The sequence below is a fragment of the Phalacrocorax carbo genome, chromosome Z, assembly GCF_963921805.1.
Source record: "Phalacrocorax carbo chromosome Z, bPhaCar2.1, whole genome shotgun sequence".
NCBI lineage: Eukaryota > Metazoa > Chordata > Aves > Suliformes > Phalacrocoracidae > Phalacrocorax > Phalacrocorax carbo.
Window position 1 is genome coordinate 61686671 of NC_087548.1, and position 18702 is coordinate 61705372.

The window sequence follows — 18702 nt, forward strand, 5'->3', positions numbered from 1 at the left end:
CTCCAGCACAAAGATAATAACTGGTAAACTGAGAAATTAAAAAATACTCATAGATAACGATAGCTTGTCCTTCAAAAAATGTAACTTTTTAAAAAATGTGTTTAACTGAAAAGTTTAACAAATCTAAATTCCCTAATGCCTCCTAGTTTTTTATTCTTGAAGTTATATATATCACCATGTTATACTGGAAACAATGTACTTAAATTTATACTCTGCAGTCTATTTTTCCCAGTAAAATATGTTTCTTTCTGGACAATAACATTTCTATCATCCCTTGCTTTGAAGTTGAGTTGTTAAATTTATATGCTGTACTTCTATTTATTAATGTCTTCTTTGTGCGATTTCACCCTACACAACATGATGCTAAACTTTTTCCGAAGACTATTGTCACAAATATTTCTGCCTGTTTTTCAGTAGCTTTCTATTTTAAGACCATGCATGCATATAGAAAATAACAGGATCAGGGTGAATTTCAATTTCTGTGATTTTTTTTCTTTTTTCTATTTATTCACTTTTTTTTTAAACAGGAAAAGAGTATTTTGAACTGAAAAAGCAAAAGTCCAATCAATCTCTGAGCCATTCTTATGTGCATGCTGGTGTGGCACACACTGAAGGCTGGCACACAGCACGAGAAGCACCTGCTCCATGTGGAGTCTCAGACAGCAAGGCCCCTTCCGCTTCCACAAACCGTGTCTTTGCTGCTTCTCCATCTTCTTCCCAGAACTGGAAAATCAGAGTGTGGCTCTCTTAAAAAAAGAAGGACTTTCCCTTTCCTCTACCTAGGATGTCCCTCTTTTCAGCTTCGTTTTGAGTGAAACAGCCCACCCGCTGTGACACGTTCGCTTAGTACATCACACAGGTGGTTTTGTTACGTGGTCACTTGTCAGGCTGTGTGCAGGCAGTCAGCACCGTGCTGCCAGGTGGCTCCCATTGTGTTTTCTCTGGGTCACCAGGGATGAGGTTTCTGTCTCTCTGCAGGGAAGAACCTTCTCCCTGGCACCGCTTAAGCACAGATCTAAATTCAAAGCCTCATTTTCCTGTCCATCCACTTACTTCGCACCCTACTTTGAATGCCAGGGAACCTCCACCCTGCAGCTGTCAAGACCATGCACAAACCTGAGCTCTTCTTTGCTCAGGGTTCAACCCCTCTGCCAAATTAAACTTGTCTTGTGTTCAAGCTCTGTTTTGACGCTTCTACCACACACTATGTTTCCTAATCACACAGAACATACGTGGGAAACATTTTCTCCAGTAAAGCCATGACTGCAACCAACCCACACCAGCAGCAGGTCTGAACTGGTGCTTGCTGCTTGGAAATGGGTGCAAAAGCCACAGTGTCCCCTACGCTCTGCCCTTCACCCAGCTTGGCTTGTCCTAACAGATGGCAAAAGCAGAAAAGTAAGAGCAGAATTAAAGACAGAGAGATGGGAGACATTTGGGTTATCTGGAAGCAGACTTTTGGAGACAGCAGGCAGGGGTGGCAGCAGGGCTGAGAGAGTGCATGGCTGCCTGCAGCCAGGCTGGGGCTCAGGGAGTAGGTCAGTGTCAGCAGGTAGGGACTGCGCAGAGATATGGTGCATGCCCAGGGATCATCAGGGATGTGAAATCTCAAACAGGATATAATATGTGAATAAGGTGAAATGGATATGCACATTTTACCTGGCCTCTATATTTGTTAGCCTCAGGCAAGGTACAGGTCACCTTTTCCGATGTAATACACTGGTCAGTTTTGGGATAGATATATCTTGGAGCATGCTACCAGGCCAGATAGCAAAGGAAGTACCTGCAGGAGGAGGGTTTCTGGCAGGAGGCAAAAACTCCATTTCCAGGCTCCAGTCCCACCAGGAGCAATGCCAAAGAAGCCGTCACCTCTGGAGGAGAGGCAGCAGCTCCTCACATCGCTGCTCTGGGCTCTTGGGTAGGGGGGAAACACTGCTGCTGTCCCCAGGTGTGGGGCAGGCAGCCTGCCTCTCTCTGCACTTGGGCTGGCAAGGGAGAAGGAGGTAATGAACACAGGACCAAATACACAGACTGCTGTGCTTTCAGTGCAGATATTCCTCCAACCTTCTCAGGCTGACAAGTATATGCCTGTTAAATCGTGTGTAACTGAAATGTTCAGAAACATTTTATAAAATTGTCATTGCATAGTTAAAGTAAGCAACAAAGTGTGTGGAAGAGCAAATATAGAAGAAGGAGCAGGCTACTGTTGTTTTCTTAAAGATTATAAGTAATGTATCAGAAAAATGAAACGTTATTTAGCAACCAACTTTTCCAGTTGGATATATATCATTCTTCAGCTTCTCCAGAAGTTGTGGATCCAGTGACTAATCAATGACAAGGATGCCCTTCTGATTTCACTGCTTTCAACAGTGTTGAGACTGACTTTCTCAAGAATTCAGAGTTTTTAACGCACCTTGCTGAATAAGGACCTCAGGGCTTCTCCCTTGACAAACCACATCAATAGTCCAACCAGATTTCTGCTGAAATAATTCTTGGATGAGACAAACCCCAGATTTTTGGTGAAATGATTCAAATGTAGGGAACTGATGTTGCTTGACCTTTGCTACCTGGAGAATCTGGACCAACCTAGCTAAATGTGGTGGCTTCAAAGATAGAGTTTGAAGTAAAAGTTATTGAGGAGTATAAAGCGAGTTGAGTTTCCTAACCCTGCTATGGTGATTTAGAAAGTGTTTCTCATATGGTCAGGCATATCCAGTTGTAATGACAGCCAGTGGATATCCAATTCTGATGCAAGGCAGGTTCATTATACTCCAGCAGCATGCTAAGAGTTATTTTGCTGTCATTTTGAAGTGATGTCTTCCATTTGTTCAGATTTTGCATGCACACTGGACTTGATTGAATTGCTTCCATATGTTTTTTTTTTCAATTTCTCCTTAAACATTACATTTCAAAGTGTAGGGAGAGTAAGGTACAGTGTAAGTATATTAAATTTTAGAGAGAAAAACAGCAGAGTGAAACTGGAGTACTACTGAAGGAAAGGGGGAAAAAAGAGTGGCAGTGCTGTTGTAATGACCATTCATTAACTCAGGAAATGCGAGCTACACTTCAAAGAAAATAAAACATGTAACAAGGTATGGACACACAAGACTAAAGTATCTGAACAGCCCAAATTCAGATGAGCTGAGAATCCCCAAAGTCATGGCACGATTGCAATTCTGGTATTTTAGCATTTGTGAACCAGAGTAGATGCAATGGATGTCTTTAGACATTCATTTATAATTTCCCATGGGATTTCAAAAGATGAGGAGTAGGAGAAAGCAAGGCAGCAGTTTGACAGCAGGTAGACTCTTCTTTACTGAGGAAAGGTAAAAGCTTAAAAATAAGCATTTAAGGGTGGACTTGCAAAATGGTCAGGACTGGATAAGAATAGAAGGGTAAAAGACTCAGAGGTTGACATTAGAGATTGTTCTGGTTTCAGCTGGGATAAAGTTAATTTTCTTTGTGGTAGCTAGTATGGGGCTATGTTTTGGATTTGGGCTGGAAACAGTGGTGATAATGTGGAGATGTTTTGGCTGTTGCTAAGTAGTGCTGGCACAGGTCAAGGACCTTTTCAGCTCCCCGTGCTCTGCTGGGTGCACAAGAAGCTGGGAGGGGACACAGCCGGGACAGCTGACCCAAACTGGCCAAAGGGATATTCCATACCATATGACGTCATGCTCAGTATATAAAGCTGGAGAAAGAAGAAGGAAGGGGGGACATTCAGAGTTATGATGTTTGTCTTCCCAAGTAACCGTTACACATGATGGAGCCCTGCTCTCCTGGAGATGGCTGAACACCTGCCTGCCCATGGGAAGTGGTGAATGAATTCCTTGTTTTGCTTTGCTTGTGTGTGGGGCTTTTGCTTTACCTATTAAACTGTCTTTATCTCAACCCATGAGTTTCCTCACTTTTACTCTTCTGATTGTCTCCCCATTCCACTGGGGGGAAGCGAGCAAGCGGCTGCATGGTGCTTGATTGCTGACTGGTGCTAAACCATGACAGAGATGTGGAGGCGGAAGATACCTGGACAAACGAAATAGAGATGGCAAGAGAATAGGGGATGGCAGTGGGTAAGATAGTAGGGGCAAATGTGTTTAACCCACAGACTGCAGTCTCTTAAGGTCCTTAATATTAACCACAAATGTGCTGAGTCTTTGTAGTCTTCTTCTGGCAATGAATCAATGTGACTCCTCCTGGCAATGTATATTTCCTTCCATCTAGAAACTGACCTGCACAGAGAGTAACAGATCCCCACTGCTATGATTAGACAGCCTGGATGGAAAGCACCTCAGCTGAGAGTTTGCATCCTGCCAAGCCAAAGTGGCTGTTGGTCCAGCTCCTGGTGCTGAAGCTTCTCTTCCTGATGGATGTTCACTTCCCTAGAGAGCCAGGACCTTAATTTTAGAAACAGTCCTGAGAATAAAATGTTAAGATCTGTATGAGTTTCTTAAAAGAAAGGATGTGCCAGCTGTTGATGTTGTGGGACTTAGGTGGCTTGGTATTCAAACCTGGGGTCTTCTGTGTGCAAGGTAGAAGCCACCAGCTTTGGGAAGTTTGGGAGAAAGGTATTCTGTATTCATCTCAGGACCCACATGCCTGAGTCCTGCTGATGTGTTGATGGTCTAGTCAGCAGCTACCCAAATAAATACCACCATCATGGCTTATTAAATCATAAGGGTTAGATTTTTTTTCCAGTAACATGACATACTCCTGTGTTTTGCTGACATGTCTTTTCATCTCTGGAGGAAGCTAAGGAGTACCAAAGGCAACAGCTGCTACGGTCTCTCACAGCTTTGTTCATTGCCAGTCATCAGGAAACCTTAGGTTCTTCTGACAGGGATATACACATATCTTCCAAGCTGCACACGGAGGTCATCACCAGCATTCAGCTGCTCTTGTGTTCGAGAACGTAAGCTCCTAACGAGGTGTACAGACAACCAGCTAGGCTTGTGAGTATGGGACCTAGATGAGCATGGTCCAGGCATCAGATGTGAATGTGGAAAAAAATATGACCAACAATTTGAATTTCCATTATGTTGGAATTATGATACTACCAAAAAAAAAAAATCAAATAACACAGAAGACATCATTTTCTGACATAAAAGAGTTTTAACAAAAACAGATAAAAAAAATGTGAGGCCACTGATCTTTTACCCCAATGCTCTGTGCATTAAGGGTACCTCTAACATCATCTTCATCATTCCTTAAGTATAGGTTTTTTGGTGGTGACTTTCACACTCCTAAGCTCCTACAGGCAGGGCATTTTTGGTTAACTGGCTGGGTGCTGTCACCAACCATTAGGCAGTGCTGTGCACCACAGAAATGTGCAATGCCTTCTGCACCTGTGGAGAGGCCAACAGGGAACTCTTCAGCCACAACCTGGTCCATGAAAGTGGAAACATGAGCAATATTTGCCCAAGTAGATGGAGGATCTCCTGCACTTGGAGCTGCTGGGAAGGGTGGGCAGGTCACAGGCAGGCTGTGTGCATCTGCCTCACCCCAGGGCAGCCTGTGCTGTGCACTGGGCACTGGGGCTGTGACACATACCATGCATGTCCTCAACCACAGACCCACTTCCTTCCTACCTCCTCAGGTAGGAAGTTCTCCCTCAGGCAATCACCGTCTCCCTGCCACCTCTCCTTTCCCAGTACATAATTTCATAATTTAAGAAATTCCCAAATCCTACATATCCAAGGTGTAATTATGTTAAACATCCTGCATATGATGACATATCCGTAGCAGTGAGGTGTTTTAGGAAGGAATATATTGCTCGTGTGTACAAAAAAAAAGGCATCAGGTTTGCCTTTCAGCTACATGTTTCAAGATATAACAATCAAAAATTGGCTTAGCAAATACAAGTCAAACTAACAAATTATAATGCCAGTAATATAATAATATTGGTCAGAAATGCCTACCAAAGTCAGTGACTTCTTGTAGGCTTCAACATCTTCGTCTCCTGGTGAGGGCTGGCAGCACTCCCATGTGCACAGATATAATCTCGACCTGCAGCAAAATAGCAACAGCTATTTCTCTACCCCTTCTTTATGCCGCCCAAGCATGGTCACAAATGTGAGGTCTTCAAAGTAACCAGACAGCAGGGATTAGGGAAGAAAGTAAAGGTACTGGAATTATAAAGCACCATCAGAAACATGCCTCCTGTCACAAGTTGTCTTAATGGAAACGACTTCCAAACCCTTCAAATATGGCCAAATGCTCAGGTCAAAAACTGCTGTCAGAAGTGAGCTGCCGCAGCATTCTTATGGCTGGAGTAAGTAAAAGGTAAAAGTTCTGAATTGCTATAGTCATAAAAACGGACAGATTTTTCTAAATTCTTTCTCCATCACCACCACCACCACCCCCGCCTCTCTTGTACGTTTGTCAGTGATTGAACCTGCATCTCTGAAGAGGTTAAAATAGAAAACAAACTGTAAAATATATTCATGACAATTTGTCATTTCTGAGGTTACTGCTGGGTGGAAACTGGAGACTAGCAAAGGTGTTGACAGACGATGTTTGTTCACAGAACTTTTCACACAGAAAAAAAGTGATTAAAGGAAAAGTTAATTCCTTTTTTTTCTTAATAATCATTCGTTTGAACTTACAAGCATGTTTTGAATGTTAAATTGTCTTTTATAGCCATATACATTTCTGCTTCCTTTAAAAAAACCACATTTTTAATTTGCTAATCTGATTATATTGCCAGTGTCTGTTGCAACTTTGTTCTGCTACTAACTTGAGAGACACAGCTTCAGAAATAAAAGCACGTGCATATTAACAGTGATGGAAAAGGATTTCAACCCAGTGTTATTTGCTTTAAAGCAAGTTTTACCTTTACCTATACACAGGTATACACTGAGTCCTGTTCAGTAAGGACAAATACACACTTTATTTAACTATTTATGCGGTGGATGTGTCCCATTCAGTAAAGACAAGCAAACAATAGAAAGTAAAAAAATAATATGTTCGTGGTCCTGAATGCCTTCCTTAGACCAGTATCACAGTGAATTCATGGCAGGAACAGGTTTTCATCTGTTGTGTTGATGGTTTTCAGGAATACAGTAAAACTCACCTAAAGTGACTTCCTTTATGCTAGGGTTTACCTTTGTTTCTGCAGCTGTAAAACGAGAAACACAAAGTTATTTAGAAGAATTGCCTTTTTATTGATTTACTAACTTTTATGAAGCCCATTAGCAACTTCAGACAAAAAGCCCCAGGCAAAGATGAAGGCAGACGTCTTTGCAAGTTAAGAAAGCGCCAACAGCTTCTGGAATACAAGAACAAGACATCCTTTAGGAAATCATGATTTTGTTCGTTTGTTTGGCAACACTGAGAGTGATGAAGGGAAGCACCCTGGTAAGGCCCTTTCAAGTGCTAAGGGCTACCGGAGCTCGGCTAAAGCCCGGTGCACCTGCTCTGCAATTGCGTCCCAGTCCCTGCAATCGCTTTTAAGGCATCAATTTCAAAACGTCGGTTTTGACTAGAATTAGCTTTATATCCTCCCACATAGAGAGACTCAGAGATCTGATGCCACCCTTCGAACCAGCAGCTACCGGCAGCTCTGGGGGGCGAAGCCTACGAAGCGCCGCGCCCCGCCCTGCGCCTCCCCGGGGCGGGACGGGGACGGGGACGGGACCCTCCGCCGTCCTGCTCCGAGCCCCGGGCGGCACCCGGCTAGGCTGCGAGGTGGAGGACGGGAAGAAAAAAACACAGGCAGAGGGAAGGGATAGGTCCGGAAGGTGGGCGGGGGGAACCACTCAAGCAGACAAGCAGGCAGTATTGACTAATCTGCTCGTCCCCAGCTCAGCTGGCCAGAAAAAAGCCGTGTCTCCCGCGGCGGTGGTAGTTCTTCTGGGTTTCCCTAATGACTCATGCCGGCGAAGCATTCCCCGAAAACGAACACGAACTTTCTTTGAAACTGAGCTGAGGCTGGGCTTAAAGCCCCCGCGGCGGGACGGGAGGCGCGGCTCGGTGCCTCTCGGTCAGCCGCCTCGGCGGGACCAGGGAATACCTGGTGTGGACCCTGCCAGGGGCGTCGGTGCCCGCCGCCCTTGGAGAAGGGGCTCCGGGGGCTCCCCGGGGCGGGGGAGGTGTCGGGGCTGTGCCTTCTCTCGCCAGCCCTCCCTCCTGGCGTCCCGGGCATCCCGGTCCCCAGTCCCCAGGGCAGCCGGATGCACTGCCAGCTAGTCCGTCCCCAGGGCAGAGCAGGTGCCCCTCGGCTGCACGACCCGCAGCCTGCGCAAGAGAAGGGGGTCTCCCGGGGAAAGTGGTTTGTACGGTAAAACGTTCCCCTTCAAGAGAAAAGGGGGGGGGGGGGGGGGGGGGGGGAAGCTGTTAGGCAGCACAGGGAAATGACCGCTACCCCCCACCCGCTCCTGTGCTAGCCTGTTATGAACATGCACAAGAGATGCCCCTGCGACCTCGGGATGGAGCGTCCACGCCTGGGCAGTCCATATGCAGGTGCCCTGAAGCGCTTTGTCTCGCCTTTGAGAGAACACCGCGTGTTACTGCAACTGTCCATGCTGACGGTGGACTCCACGCAGTTTTGGGGAGGGCACAGTTTTTTCGTGCAAGATTGGCTGCTGTGGAGGTTTTTTTTGTTGTTTTGTTTTGCTTTTTTTGGGGGCTTGGATACCGCATTTGATTATTATTCATTATCTCGGTTTTCTTTTCGAATCAGTGACACAACTTCAAGTCTGAATAATTATTATTTATCGTTCTGGAACGAGGTGCATGAGACGTCCAAATGAGCCCCGGTTATGGAATTGGAAACCTTCATTTCCGTAGGCGTACAGGTACATATATGAAGCCAGCAACGATTCGAAGCCCAGCTGGAGAAAAACGACGTGTAAAGGCACCATGGATAATCACAAGGGTAACCAACCAGTTTTTCTAGCGCTCCCGAAGCACCGGCATCCCTCTCTTCAGATCCGTCCTCCGTGCCTTGTCGGGTCAAGTAGCGGTACAGGAGAATTAACCTTTGGCTTTTTCTTACGCAGTCTTTTGTGGCTTGATCATCTTTCTTCAGATCGCCGACTTACTGCGGGGATCCACCTACAATTTCAGCCTCTGTAACCACGACGCGATACACCAGGATCTCCTAAACGTTTTGGATTCACTCATGACCTTTAAAAATGAGGTTGGTGGTTTCTCTGGTGGCATCGGAGGGAAACTGTCGGGACGGCACTGCCTCCACGATTTTACCCTTGACCGCCGGCAGCTGCTTTTGAAAATCTCGATTAGCAAGCCGGGAGTTGGCTAGTTTAGTAAACCGGGGCCTGTGAAACAGCACGGGGAAGTTATCTCCTACTCTCCGCCGGCGACCTTCCTAAAATGTGCTTCGCTGAAGCTGGGACTGGCAGGGACGGAGAGCAGGAGCCCGGGCGGCTGCTGCCAGAGCGCTACCCGACCCTTCCCGGCGCCTTGCAGACCTGTAGGACTGAAAGTCGCTTGTGTAATACTTCACCGACGCTGAAGATGGTGTCACGGTTGCAAAGGTGATAAATAGTTCAGAAGCTACGCGGATGGTTCACACTCGCAGCCGGCGCTGAGCGGGAGGACCAGGCGGCGGCTGCGGGTTGCGAAGCTGCCCCGCACCGCCGCAGCCCCCTGCGCCGCCCCGGTAGCGGGGGTGGCGGCCCGGCGGGGCTGTAGGGACGTCTATTAACGGGGTGCCCGAAGCGGCTGGCAGCCGGTGGCGCCGCGGACCGTAGCTTTAACGAGCATCCCCTGTTGTTGTTTCCCTCCAGGAGCTACAACTCGATTTTCACACCTGCGAGGACGCGCCCGCCGCGCCGGCGGGCCCGCAGCAGTCCGAGGTTCGCCCGGGTGCACGCGTCCCCCGGCGGCTCGGTTTCCACGGGGGGAAAAAAAAAAAAAAAAATTTAAAGAAAAATAAAAAGGGGGGGGGAGGGGGGAAGAAAGGGGGGAAAGGTGGGAAGAGGGGGAAAGACGGGACATGGAAAAAAGGGGGAAAGGGAGAAAAAGGGAGTAGCGGGGAGAAGGGGGATGGATGTGGGGAGCGAAGGGGGAAGAAGGAATGGGTGGGTGACCAGCCTTTTTTAAAGGATGGGCGGGGAAGCGCTGGAGGGAAAGGGGGCTGACGTTCCGGCGGGGCGAGGGTGCGGGTCCTGGGTGCGGGGGCGTGACCGGCTGTGTGCCCGCAGGGCTCCCGGCGGGCGGAGCGGGCGGGCCGGCTGCTGGAGTGCATCCTGGAGAGGGCGCGGGGCTGCGGCCGCCGCCCGCCGCCCCTCTGGCACAGCACCCTCTCCGTCGTGCGGCGCCACTGCCCCGGCTACCGGCCGCCACAGGTGGGTGCGGGGCGCGTCCGGGGGCGGGGGCGGGTCCGGGAGCGGGTCCGCCCCGCCGCGAGAGCCCCGGAGCGGCTGCGGGAGCCTAACGCGGGGTGTGCGGTGGCAGGGCGGCGCCGGCGGGAAGGCGAGCCGAGGCCCGTGCGACGAGAGCAAAGCCCCGGAGCTGCTGGCGGTGTGGAGAAGCTACATCAATTTGGGATAGATGACTTTTGGGGGCGGGGGGTTTCCCCCTGTACCGGGCTTTGCCGAGTATTTATTGTCCGCCGCGCAGTCATCGTAACGACGTAATCCAGAGGGTCGTTTTTTATTATGTAATTTATTAAAAAAAGAAAAAAAAAACACCAAAAAACATCCCCAAAACCCCCGACCCAAACGCCTTGAAGCCCGGCGTTGTTTAGAGGGGTGGCCGGAACCCCCGCCACCGGAGGCCGGTTCCCTAAGCACCCCGCTGCGCGCCTCTGTGGCGCTCTGTGAGGGGAAAGGGGATGGGGGGGGGGGGGGGAGAATAAAAGAAAAAAAAATAATAAACGTAGCAGCCGTGGCTGTGGGGGGTGCGTGCGGGGGCGCTGGGGGTGGGGGACAGTGCTCTGCTGGCCCCGAGGGGCGGGGGCGCAGCGCTGACATCCCCCGCGCCTCTGCCGGGAGAACCCGCAGCCGGAGTGGGGCTGTGGGGGTGCGGGGTCCCCGCCGGCCGAGCGCGGTGCCGCCGGGCAGCGCCACCCGGCAGCGGAAACGGGGCCGCCGCCGGAACCCCTTTCGGCGGCGCACGCCGGGGTAGCGGGGGGGGGGGGGTGGCCGGAAGCGGGCGGGGGGACGCTTCCTGCCGGCGGACCGGCGCGCGTGAGCGGAGCGGCGCGGCGCGTGGGGCCGCCATGGCGCGCGCGGGCGGCGGGCTGTTCGCCGGCTTCCGCGTGCTCGGTCAGTTCAGTGGCCACGTCCCGCACGTCCTGCGCTACCACGCCCGTCACCGCCAGTTCTACCTGGCCGTCGCTATCGGGCCCAGCATCCACACCTACAACGTGAGTACGCGGCCCCCGAGACCCCGGCCCCCTTCCCCCGCCGGACGGCCGGGGCCCTTCGCTGCTGGCCGGCCTCATGCCGGGGGAGGGGGGCTGGGGCCGCGGGACAGGACTGGGCCGCCGCTACCTCCCACCTCCCGGATTCTCCACGAGGCGGGAGCGTGGGAGCGGGCCTGGACGGCGGGCGGGGCTGCGAGGGGTGGCTGACGGTCATGGGGCCCAGAACGGGCTGGTTCAGCCGCCCGGGCAGCCCCGGCGGGGACAGCACGGCCCATCCGTCGTTTAGAGGGCACGCACATGCTGCTCAAGCTTTTCCTTCGTTGCCAGATAAACCAAAGCCCACCTGCAGTTTGGGTGGCTGCGGTTTACCGTTTGAGGGCTCCAGTGTGGGGGGGTGGCAATCCATAAGATCGTACTAAAACCTCTCCTGTACAGAAACAGATGAGCCTAATTCAGTTCTGCAAGGTGAAAGCCTGTGGTATTGACTCAGTTCTTGCAGAACGATGAAAACACTCTATAGAAACAGTAACAAACTAGAACTGAATGGAGTGATTGTAGTGAACAGCAGAACGCGGACACCACAGACCTTTCCTTTGCCTTTGTGGTAGCCTTTTAGCGTTCACTCCTCTCAGTCTTCTGCATAGACTTTCAACTAAAATAGTCATGACCATTACTGGGCAGAGATGACTATAACCGAAGCAAAATCTATATGAACAGAGAGAAGAAGTTTTAGTGGAAGTACAGTAGAAACAGATTATGTGAAAAAAATTTTGCCTGGGTTCTGCAAGGTGTCCAAACATGTGCTTAGTTTCTTGTGCATCGGAGCAAAGTATACCAAGGAGAACAAGTTACCATTGCTGAACAGTACGTTGTCCCGTTCCTTTTGACCTGCTATCTGTGGATTTTCCTGTAGGTATTGTTGTAAACTCAGACAAATAATTTCTCTTGTGAGGTCTTGTGAGGCATGCAAATTCCTTATCTAGGTTGGTTCCTAAAACGTTGAATTTCTGTTTATAGCAAATTCATTGCAACCAATTACTATAAACGCCTTTTTACCATTTTCATTGCAGGTGAACAAGCTTGGAATTGTTGCTATCAGTAAGTATGCACAGATTTTTCATTCTTGTGTTTTCTTTTTTGACACATCTGACACCCAAACTTGATTGTCAGCTCACAAATGGATAATTAATTGTATGTTCTAATATTTACTCTAAAATATTTTGAAAGGAGTCTCAGAAATATTGGATATCAATTTGGAAATAAAACTGCTGTTGCAACTGTAACTTAGTTCTGTTAGGGATATACCTTGTGAACCTCCTGTTCTTGTCATCCTGCTCTTCCGAGAACACCCCTAGGCCTTAAGAAGTGGGCAGTGAATAAAGCTGTTAATTCCAGATCCCTTTTTTTCATTCTGTTTGTGTTTGCTAGAAGGCTAGGAGGAAAATAATTACAGGAACAGAACAGGTGTGGATGGGACTAAAAGTCTTCAGGGAGTGTTAAAAATTGGCTGGACTGCTGAATACAGAGCATATGAATTGATGGTTTGACATCTACTTGGCAGCGAAACATAGCACCCTGGGTGCCAGCAGCAGGGCCCACGTTGTTCGGCACCTTCACCGACAGCCTGGGTGATGAGGCAGCCTGTGCTCTTAGGAAAATTTGCAGACGATGCTATGTTAGGAGGAATAGGTGACACCCAGAATGGTAGAGCTTCAGTCTGGGGAGGTGTTGTGAAACACTAGGCCTGGGCCAACAGAAACCTTGCCAAGTTCAGTGCGGGCAATAGCAGAATCCTGCACCTGGGACAGAACAAGCTGGGAACTGACTGGCTGCATGGCATCCTGCTAAAAAGGAGCTCGGGCTGTGCTGCTGCCAAGTTGAATGTACACCAACAGTGCAGTAATTGTGAGTAAGGCAGGCTGCGTACCATGTTAGGAACCTGGCCAGCAGATCAGGGAAAGCTATTACTCTCCTCTACTTTGTGCTGGTGAGGCCGTACCTGGACTGCAATACCCAGTTAGTGGGGTTCACCCCCTCTCACCGCTCCCCCTTCTCTTTCAGGAGGGTTGCTGAGGAACTGAAGAGTGTCAGGGGCCTACAGCACACGGTGTGAGAAGAGACATTGAAGTAACTGTATTTGTTTAGTCTCACAAAAGGAAAAATATGGGGAGACCTAGAGGCAGCCTTTTATCTGCAGGGCAGTTACAAAGATGGCAGAGCTGAATTTGTGGTGAAGGTAAACAGTAACAAGGGGTAGCAGCTGCAGATTGCAGCTTGAGAGGGTCACAGGGCCATTTTTCCTAACATCTGCTGGCTAACAGGGAGGCTCGAGGGATCTCCTTAAAAGTTTCCAAGACTCAGCTGGGCATAGCTGCAGTTAACCCTGTCTAGTACTGGTGATAATCCAGCTTTGGGAGGAGTTAGGTGTGAGGTTCAGCTAGATGATTTCCAAAGGTCCCTTCCAACCGATGTTTAGGTGATTCAGTGAGATGCACGCTGTCTTGAAAAGTAGGTTTTTTACTTCTCTGTACCACAAAGTTTCTACACAGACCTCACAAAGCAAACTTGGGAATAAATAACTGTTACACAACCAGGACTAGATTTAGAAGGTCAGTGGTGAATAGTCACATCTGTAAGCACATTAATGCAACTTCTGTTTTCAGCTTACAGAATTGTAAAAATGTTGCATATTCTGTGAAATCCTTAACAGGGGCTACTGGGATTGGTTAGGCTGGAGAAGAGGAGGCTGAGGGGAGACCATATCACCTTGTACAACTCCCTGAAAGGAGGTTGTAGTGAGGTGGGTGTTGGTCTCTTCTCCCAGGTTACTAGAGAGAGGATGAGAGGAAATGCCGGTGGCACTTCAGGGCATGGCTTAGGAGGCATGGTGGTGTTGGGTTGACGGTTGGACTTGATCCTAGAGGTCTTTTCCAGCCTTAATGATCATATTATTCTTACACACAGAATCATTTAAGCTTTTTGAGAAATTGAGTAGTTTACTTACAAAACTGATTGAAAAAATAAATGATGCACCACTCTGTGTGGTGTTGTTGGTTTATTGATGTTAAGTGGTTGGTGCTCTGTGGAGTACCAGGTATTTGTAACTTGATTGTAGGCCTAAGTTGCTTCGGAGGCACTATGGGGAGATGTCTAACGTCTTGTTACTTAATAATCTTGAACGTTTGTTCAAACAAATGAAACCTCTTATAAAGCGCAACCTTTTTTATTTTCTTAGTTTAGTTCTTCCTATTGAAACTGCTGTAGCGCAGCAAAGGATATGGGATTCTTTGTGTCTGATAACAATTTATAATACAAAGCAACATTGTGGGGAAGGCTGCTATGTAATCATCTAAGTTTGTATCGTACGTGCACTCACGGTGACTGCTTTTTGATCTGGTGTTTCTCTGCAATCATTCTGCGCTGTAATTTGCATTTTTATATTTCACTTGATTGGTCTGGAGCTTTGACTCTTCTACCATTTGAGCGAGTAAAGCAGCAGATCACAATAGCAGATGTTCTTTCTGAGCTAGTCACAAGGTGGGGAGTGAGATGTATCCTTAGAACAGTAAATTCTTAGTGTCTTTAGCTGTAATCAGGAAGCAGGTGCAGGAGTGGGTCACTAGCTTACAGGTCTGCAGAATGGCTTAGCCTGTAGGCATTGCTAATGCTGAGACTTTGATTTAATATTGGTGTTTCCAGACCAGTGGGCTGTGGGGCTCTGACAGTCTGCAGAAGTGTTGTTGGGATAAGTTCTTCATAAGCCCTCACAAAGCTAACGTGTGCCTTTACTTACAGTGACAATTCAGTAATTTATTAGGTCTTTTTTCTAAAGAACCACCTTGTGATCTGTCAATCTGATGATACTTACCTTGTTGTTACTGGTGTGATTTTATTTATGACAATATTTTCATTCATCTGAAACATGTGCATTTCTCTAAGAAATTCAACAGAATGTTCAACAGGAGAGCTTTCCTGGTGTGTCACTGTGCTAGTTAAATACACTTGTCTTTCTCTTTTGTTTTGAACCTGAAACTAGTTAAAATTTTCTTCTCTTTCATTAACAGGTAATGCTTTGCCACAAGACATTACATGTTTGGCTGCAGACCGCATGTTGCTGTTTGCTTCATATGACAATATCCTCCATGCTTTTGCCAGGAACAAAGAGGTTTTTATTAGTTTACTTATTGCTCAGTAGTTCAGAACAGTTGTGTAGCATTTGTGTTTTCAAGACAGTTCATTTTCTACAAACGTCTATTTCCAAAGATGTTTAGTACCTTCAATTTTAGGGAAATAAAAACTGTAAAGGAGGAATAAAAAAATTAATATGGGAGAATGTAAGCGAATGCTGTAATGTCTGACCTGTGTTTTATGTATTAATTATAAAAATTAAATAATTACTTAGAGATCAAGAATAAATTGTTAATTCACATAAATTAAATGAATTAAAGTTCAAATAAATAACTGGAAATATTTTGCCAACAGTTTAATTATCAGAGAAAATTGTGTGTCTTCCACTTAAAGTTGTGTGGCCTTCCCATGTATTTTATTTAAACTTGTTGCTGACATGTTAACTGTCCTCAAGCGTTACGTTAACAAGATATGCTACCTTAACAGCTTGAATTGAAAACATTTCTATTTTGAAATTTTAGGTGGTTCATACCTATGAAGGTCACAAGGCTAGGATACACCTTCTGCTGCCTTTTGGTGATCATGTAATTTCTGTGGATGTTGATAATGTTCTTATTGTCTGGAACACACAGTCAGAAGGTGAGAGAGAGCGTATTTTTGTTACTCCTTTATAGGATAGCATTGATAAAAATTCAGTTATCTAAAAAAAGCAGGTTTTTTTAAATGTGCATGTTCAGAAGTATTTTATTCCTAAAAAAGAAAAAAATCCTTAAATGATAGTGCTACTTAAATGGTAATCTAAAGTCCTGATCCTGCAGTAGTTTTTTCATGAATGGATCCTGCACCCCATGTAGAGACCCAGTAATGTTCCATACAAGCATAAAGAGATATGGCTACATGGAAATTGTGTTTCCCTGTTTCACTTTCTGGTAAAGGCTGTGCTACAGCAGCCTTGGCACCACCTCTGAAATCCTGTAGTTCCTTGATATTTACCAGTCTGGGTAAGACTAAATTCTTACGAATAATCTTTTGATTGTGGTAGCATCTTCTCATGCCATTGCAAGGGGCTGTATGAAATTCTGTTTCATTGCCCTGAATTTTTTTCTTTCGAAAGCGTTCTCATTGGTGTGACCAATGTCATTCCCTGGATGCTAGGTCTCGAAAGTGGCTGCAGACAGGCTTTAGAGATTTGAAGTTGCTATAACAAACAAAAGGCATGCTAATCAGATGAGGTGTTTTGCTCAGGCAGGAGCAGGAATCCTTCAGAAAGATATAAATCGCTACAGTTTTGCCAGCATTGTTGTGGAAAGTAGGCTTATAGAGAAAAAATGTACCTTCAAGCCAACAGATGTTATAACATAAACAAGTTTAGCCTGTCCTGTTACACGTTAGCTAATCCTTTAATGCAAGAAACACCGATTATGGGATTTGTACAGAGTAAACATCAGTTCTACGTTTACATTTGCCAAGGAGTGACAAGCCTGTGGATTTGTTGGGGTAGCCACACTAACATTGTTAATTGCTTTTTTGCAGAGGAGTATCTTCAAGTGGATTTTGATAAGGCCACTTTTGCGGTTTCTGCAATTATGCATCCCAGCACCTATCTGAATAAAATTCTCCTTGGGAGTGAACAAGGGACCTTGCAGCTGTGGAATATAAGATCGAAGTAAGATTCTTAATAACATGAGTATACTTCATGCTCCAAGTAGTTGCATATGCAACAAATAATGCTTTTAAGTACATTAGGTTTTGAACATGGAGTATTTTACTGAGTCCTTTGGTGCAAGTTTTAAGTTGGTCTGTCTCCAGGAACAAAGGAAAATGCTGCTTCCTGCGCCTTTCAAGTTGTGTGTTGTTTACTCTCCCTGCAAAATGTCAGAGATTGTTCAGGAATTCTTTATTGCCTTTGTTTTTTTTCTTCATTTCTTGGAATCACATAGATTTCCCATGAAAACAGTTAAAATAATAGTCAATGCACGTTCAGGCCTTCTGCCTCCCTTCTTCCAAGCTTATTTTATCTTGTTTCGAGGGTCCAAGGAAGTGCATGTATTTGATCCTTATACTCTAATAAGAGATGTGTAGACATGTAGTTGCCTCTGAGCATGTCCCAGTAGAGCACTCTCCATAATGGCAGTATTTCACGCCTACCACCATCAGCTGCTTTTCTGACTCATGAAGGTTATGGCTACAGTGAACTTCCCTGCATGTGAATGTACATACTGCAAAAAGGTGTTAACTCAGCTTGCATGGTTCAGTGTTTTGTTCTTGTAACTACTGTATACTTCCAATGCTTTATCACTGCTATTTTTTTTTTTTTGTTGTATTTTAATGGTTTGGAGATGCCATATATGCTATATGAATCAGGAAATAGGAATAACTTAAAAATACAGAAAACTAAATGTCTCTACTCATAGTACTCTTAATGTATCCAGTGCCTGTCTCAGCATGTGAGATGCAGTACATCCTAGATGACAGAAAGTCTTTCTTAGATGGCTTAATTGTGTAAAAATTTATGGAACACTTATTGCTCTTTTAGCAATATTGCTGGGTTAAGCAGTTTCTGGTTTTGACTGTTTCTTCCCTACGTAGACTATTTTGTAAATAGCTATGGGTGAAATTAGACACAAAAGTAAGTTGGAAGAACTGAGCAGAAAGTTTGATGGTCTCTGGAAGGAAAGGAAAGTGAGAGGTGGTAACACGTGGTGGCTGCTAGCAGTCTTAAGAACGACACCTACATCTCTGGTGATGGAATAGTTTTTTAATCATGTATGTTCTTAAATACTGTCTTGGTAATTTCATTCTTAATAAGTACTGCATGACTGCCTTGTCCGTGAGCAGTCCTGCTTCACATTCTGGCTGTTACCATTTCTGAAAGGAACAAGATGGCATGTGCTTGTAATATGTGTTAGGGTCTTCATTTAGGGAAGTTACTCTGCAAATGAATGATTTGTTTGTATTAGAAGTTGGACCAAGACTGGCTTTTTATTTTGACATTAAGAATTCTTAAGAGGTGTGTTCAGAGCAGAAACGCATGGGGAGCAACTGGCATAGAAGGGGTCTTCCTCCCTATTCATGTGATATAATTATGTCGCCTTTCAGGTATTAATGCATGACACTAACTTTTTCAATAAAAATTAATAATAAATTTTATTCTTAACCTTATGTATTAGTATCACAGGGTTTTTTTCCTTTTAACTGATTTACAAGGACAGAAAGCTGATTTACTTTTCTGCGTAAGTGCATAT

General features: G+C 46.3%; 1 protein-coding gene across 1 annotated transcript in view; it reads left to right on the plus strand.

The window, feature by feature from the left end:
* The first annotated feature begins 11121 nt into the window (after positions 1 to 11121).
* WDR36 (WD repeat domain 36) overlaps positions 11122 to 18702 on the plus strand; it is a 36779-nt gene continuing 29198 nt past the window's right edge. The window contains exons 1-5 of the mRNA XM_064439449.1: positions 11122 to 11329; positions 12400 to 12427; positions 15394 to 15494; positions 15979 to 16096; positions 16991 to 17123. Coding sequence (XP_064295519.1) covers positions 11183 to 11329; positions 12400 to 12427; positions 15394 to 15494; positions 15979 to 16096; positions 16991 to 17123 — 527 coding nt within the window. The 5' untranslated portion in view covers positions 11122 to 11182. The remainder of the gene's footprint in view (positions 11330 to 12399; positions 12428 to 15393; positions 15495 to 15978; positions 16097 to 16990; positions 17124 to 18702) is intronic.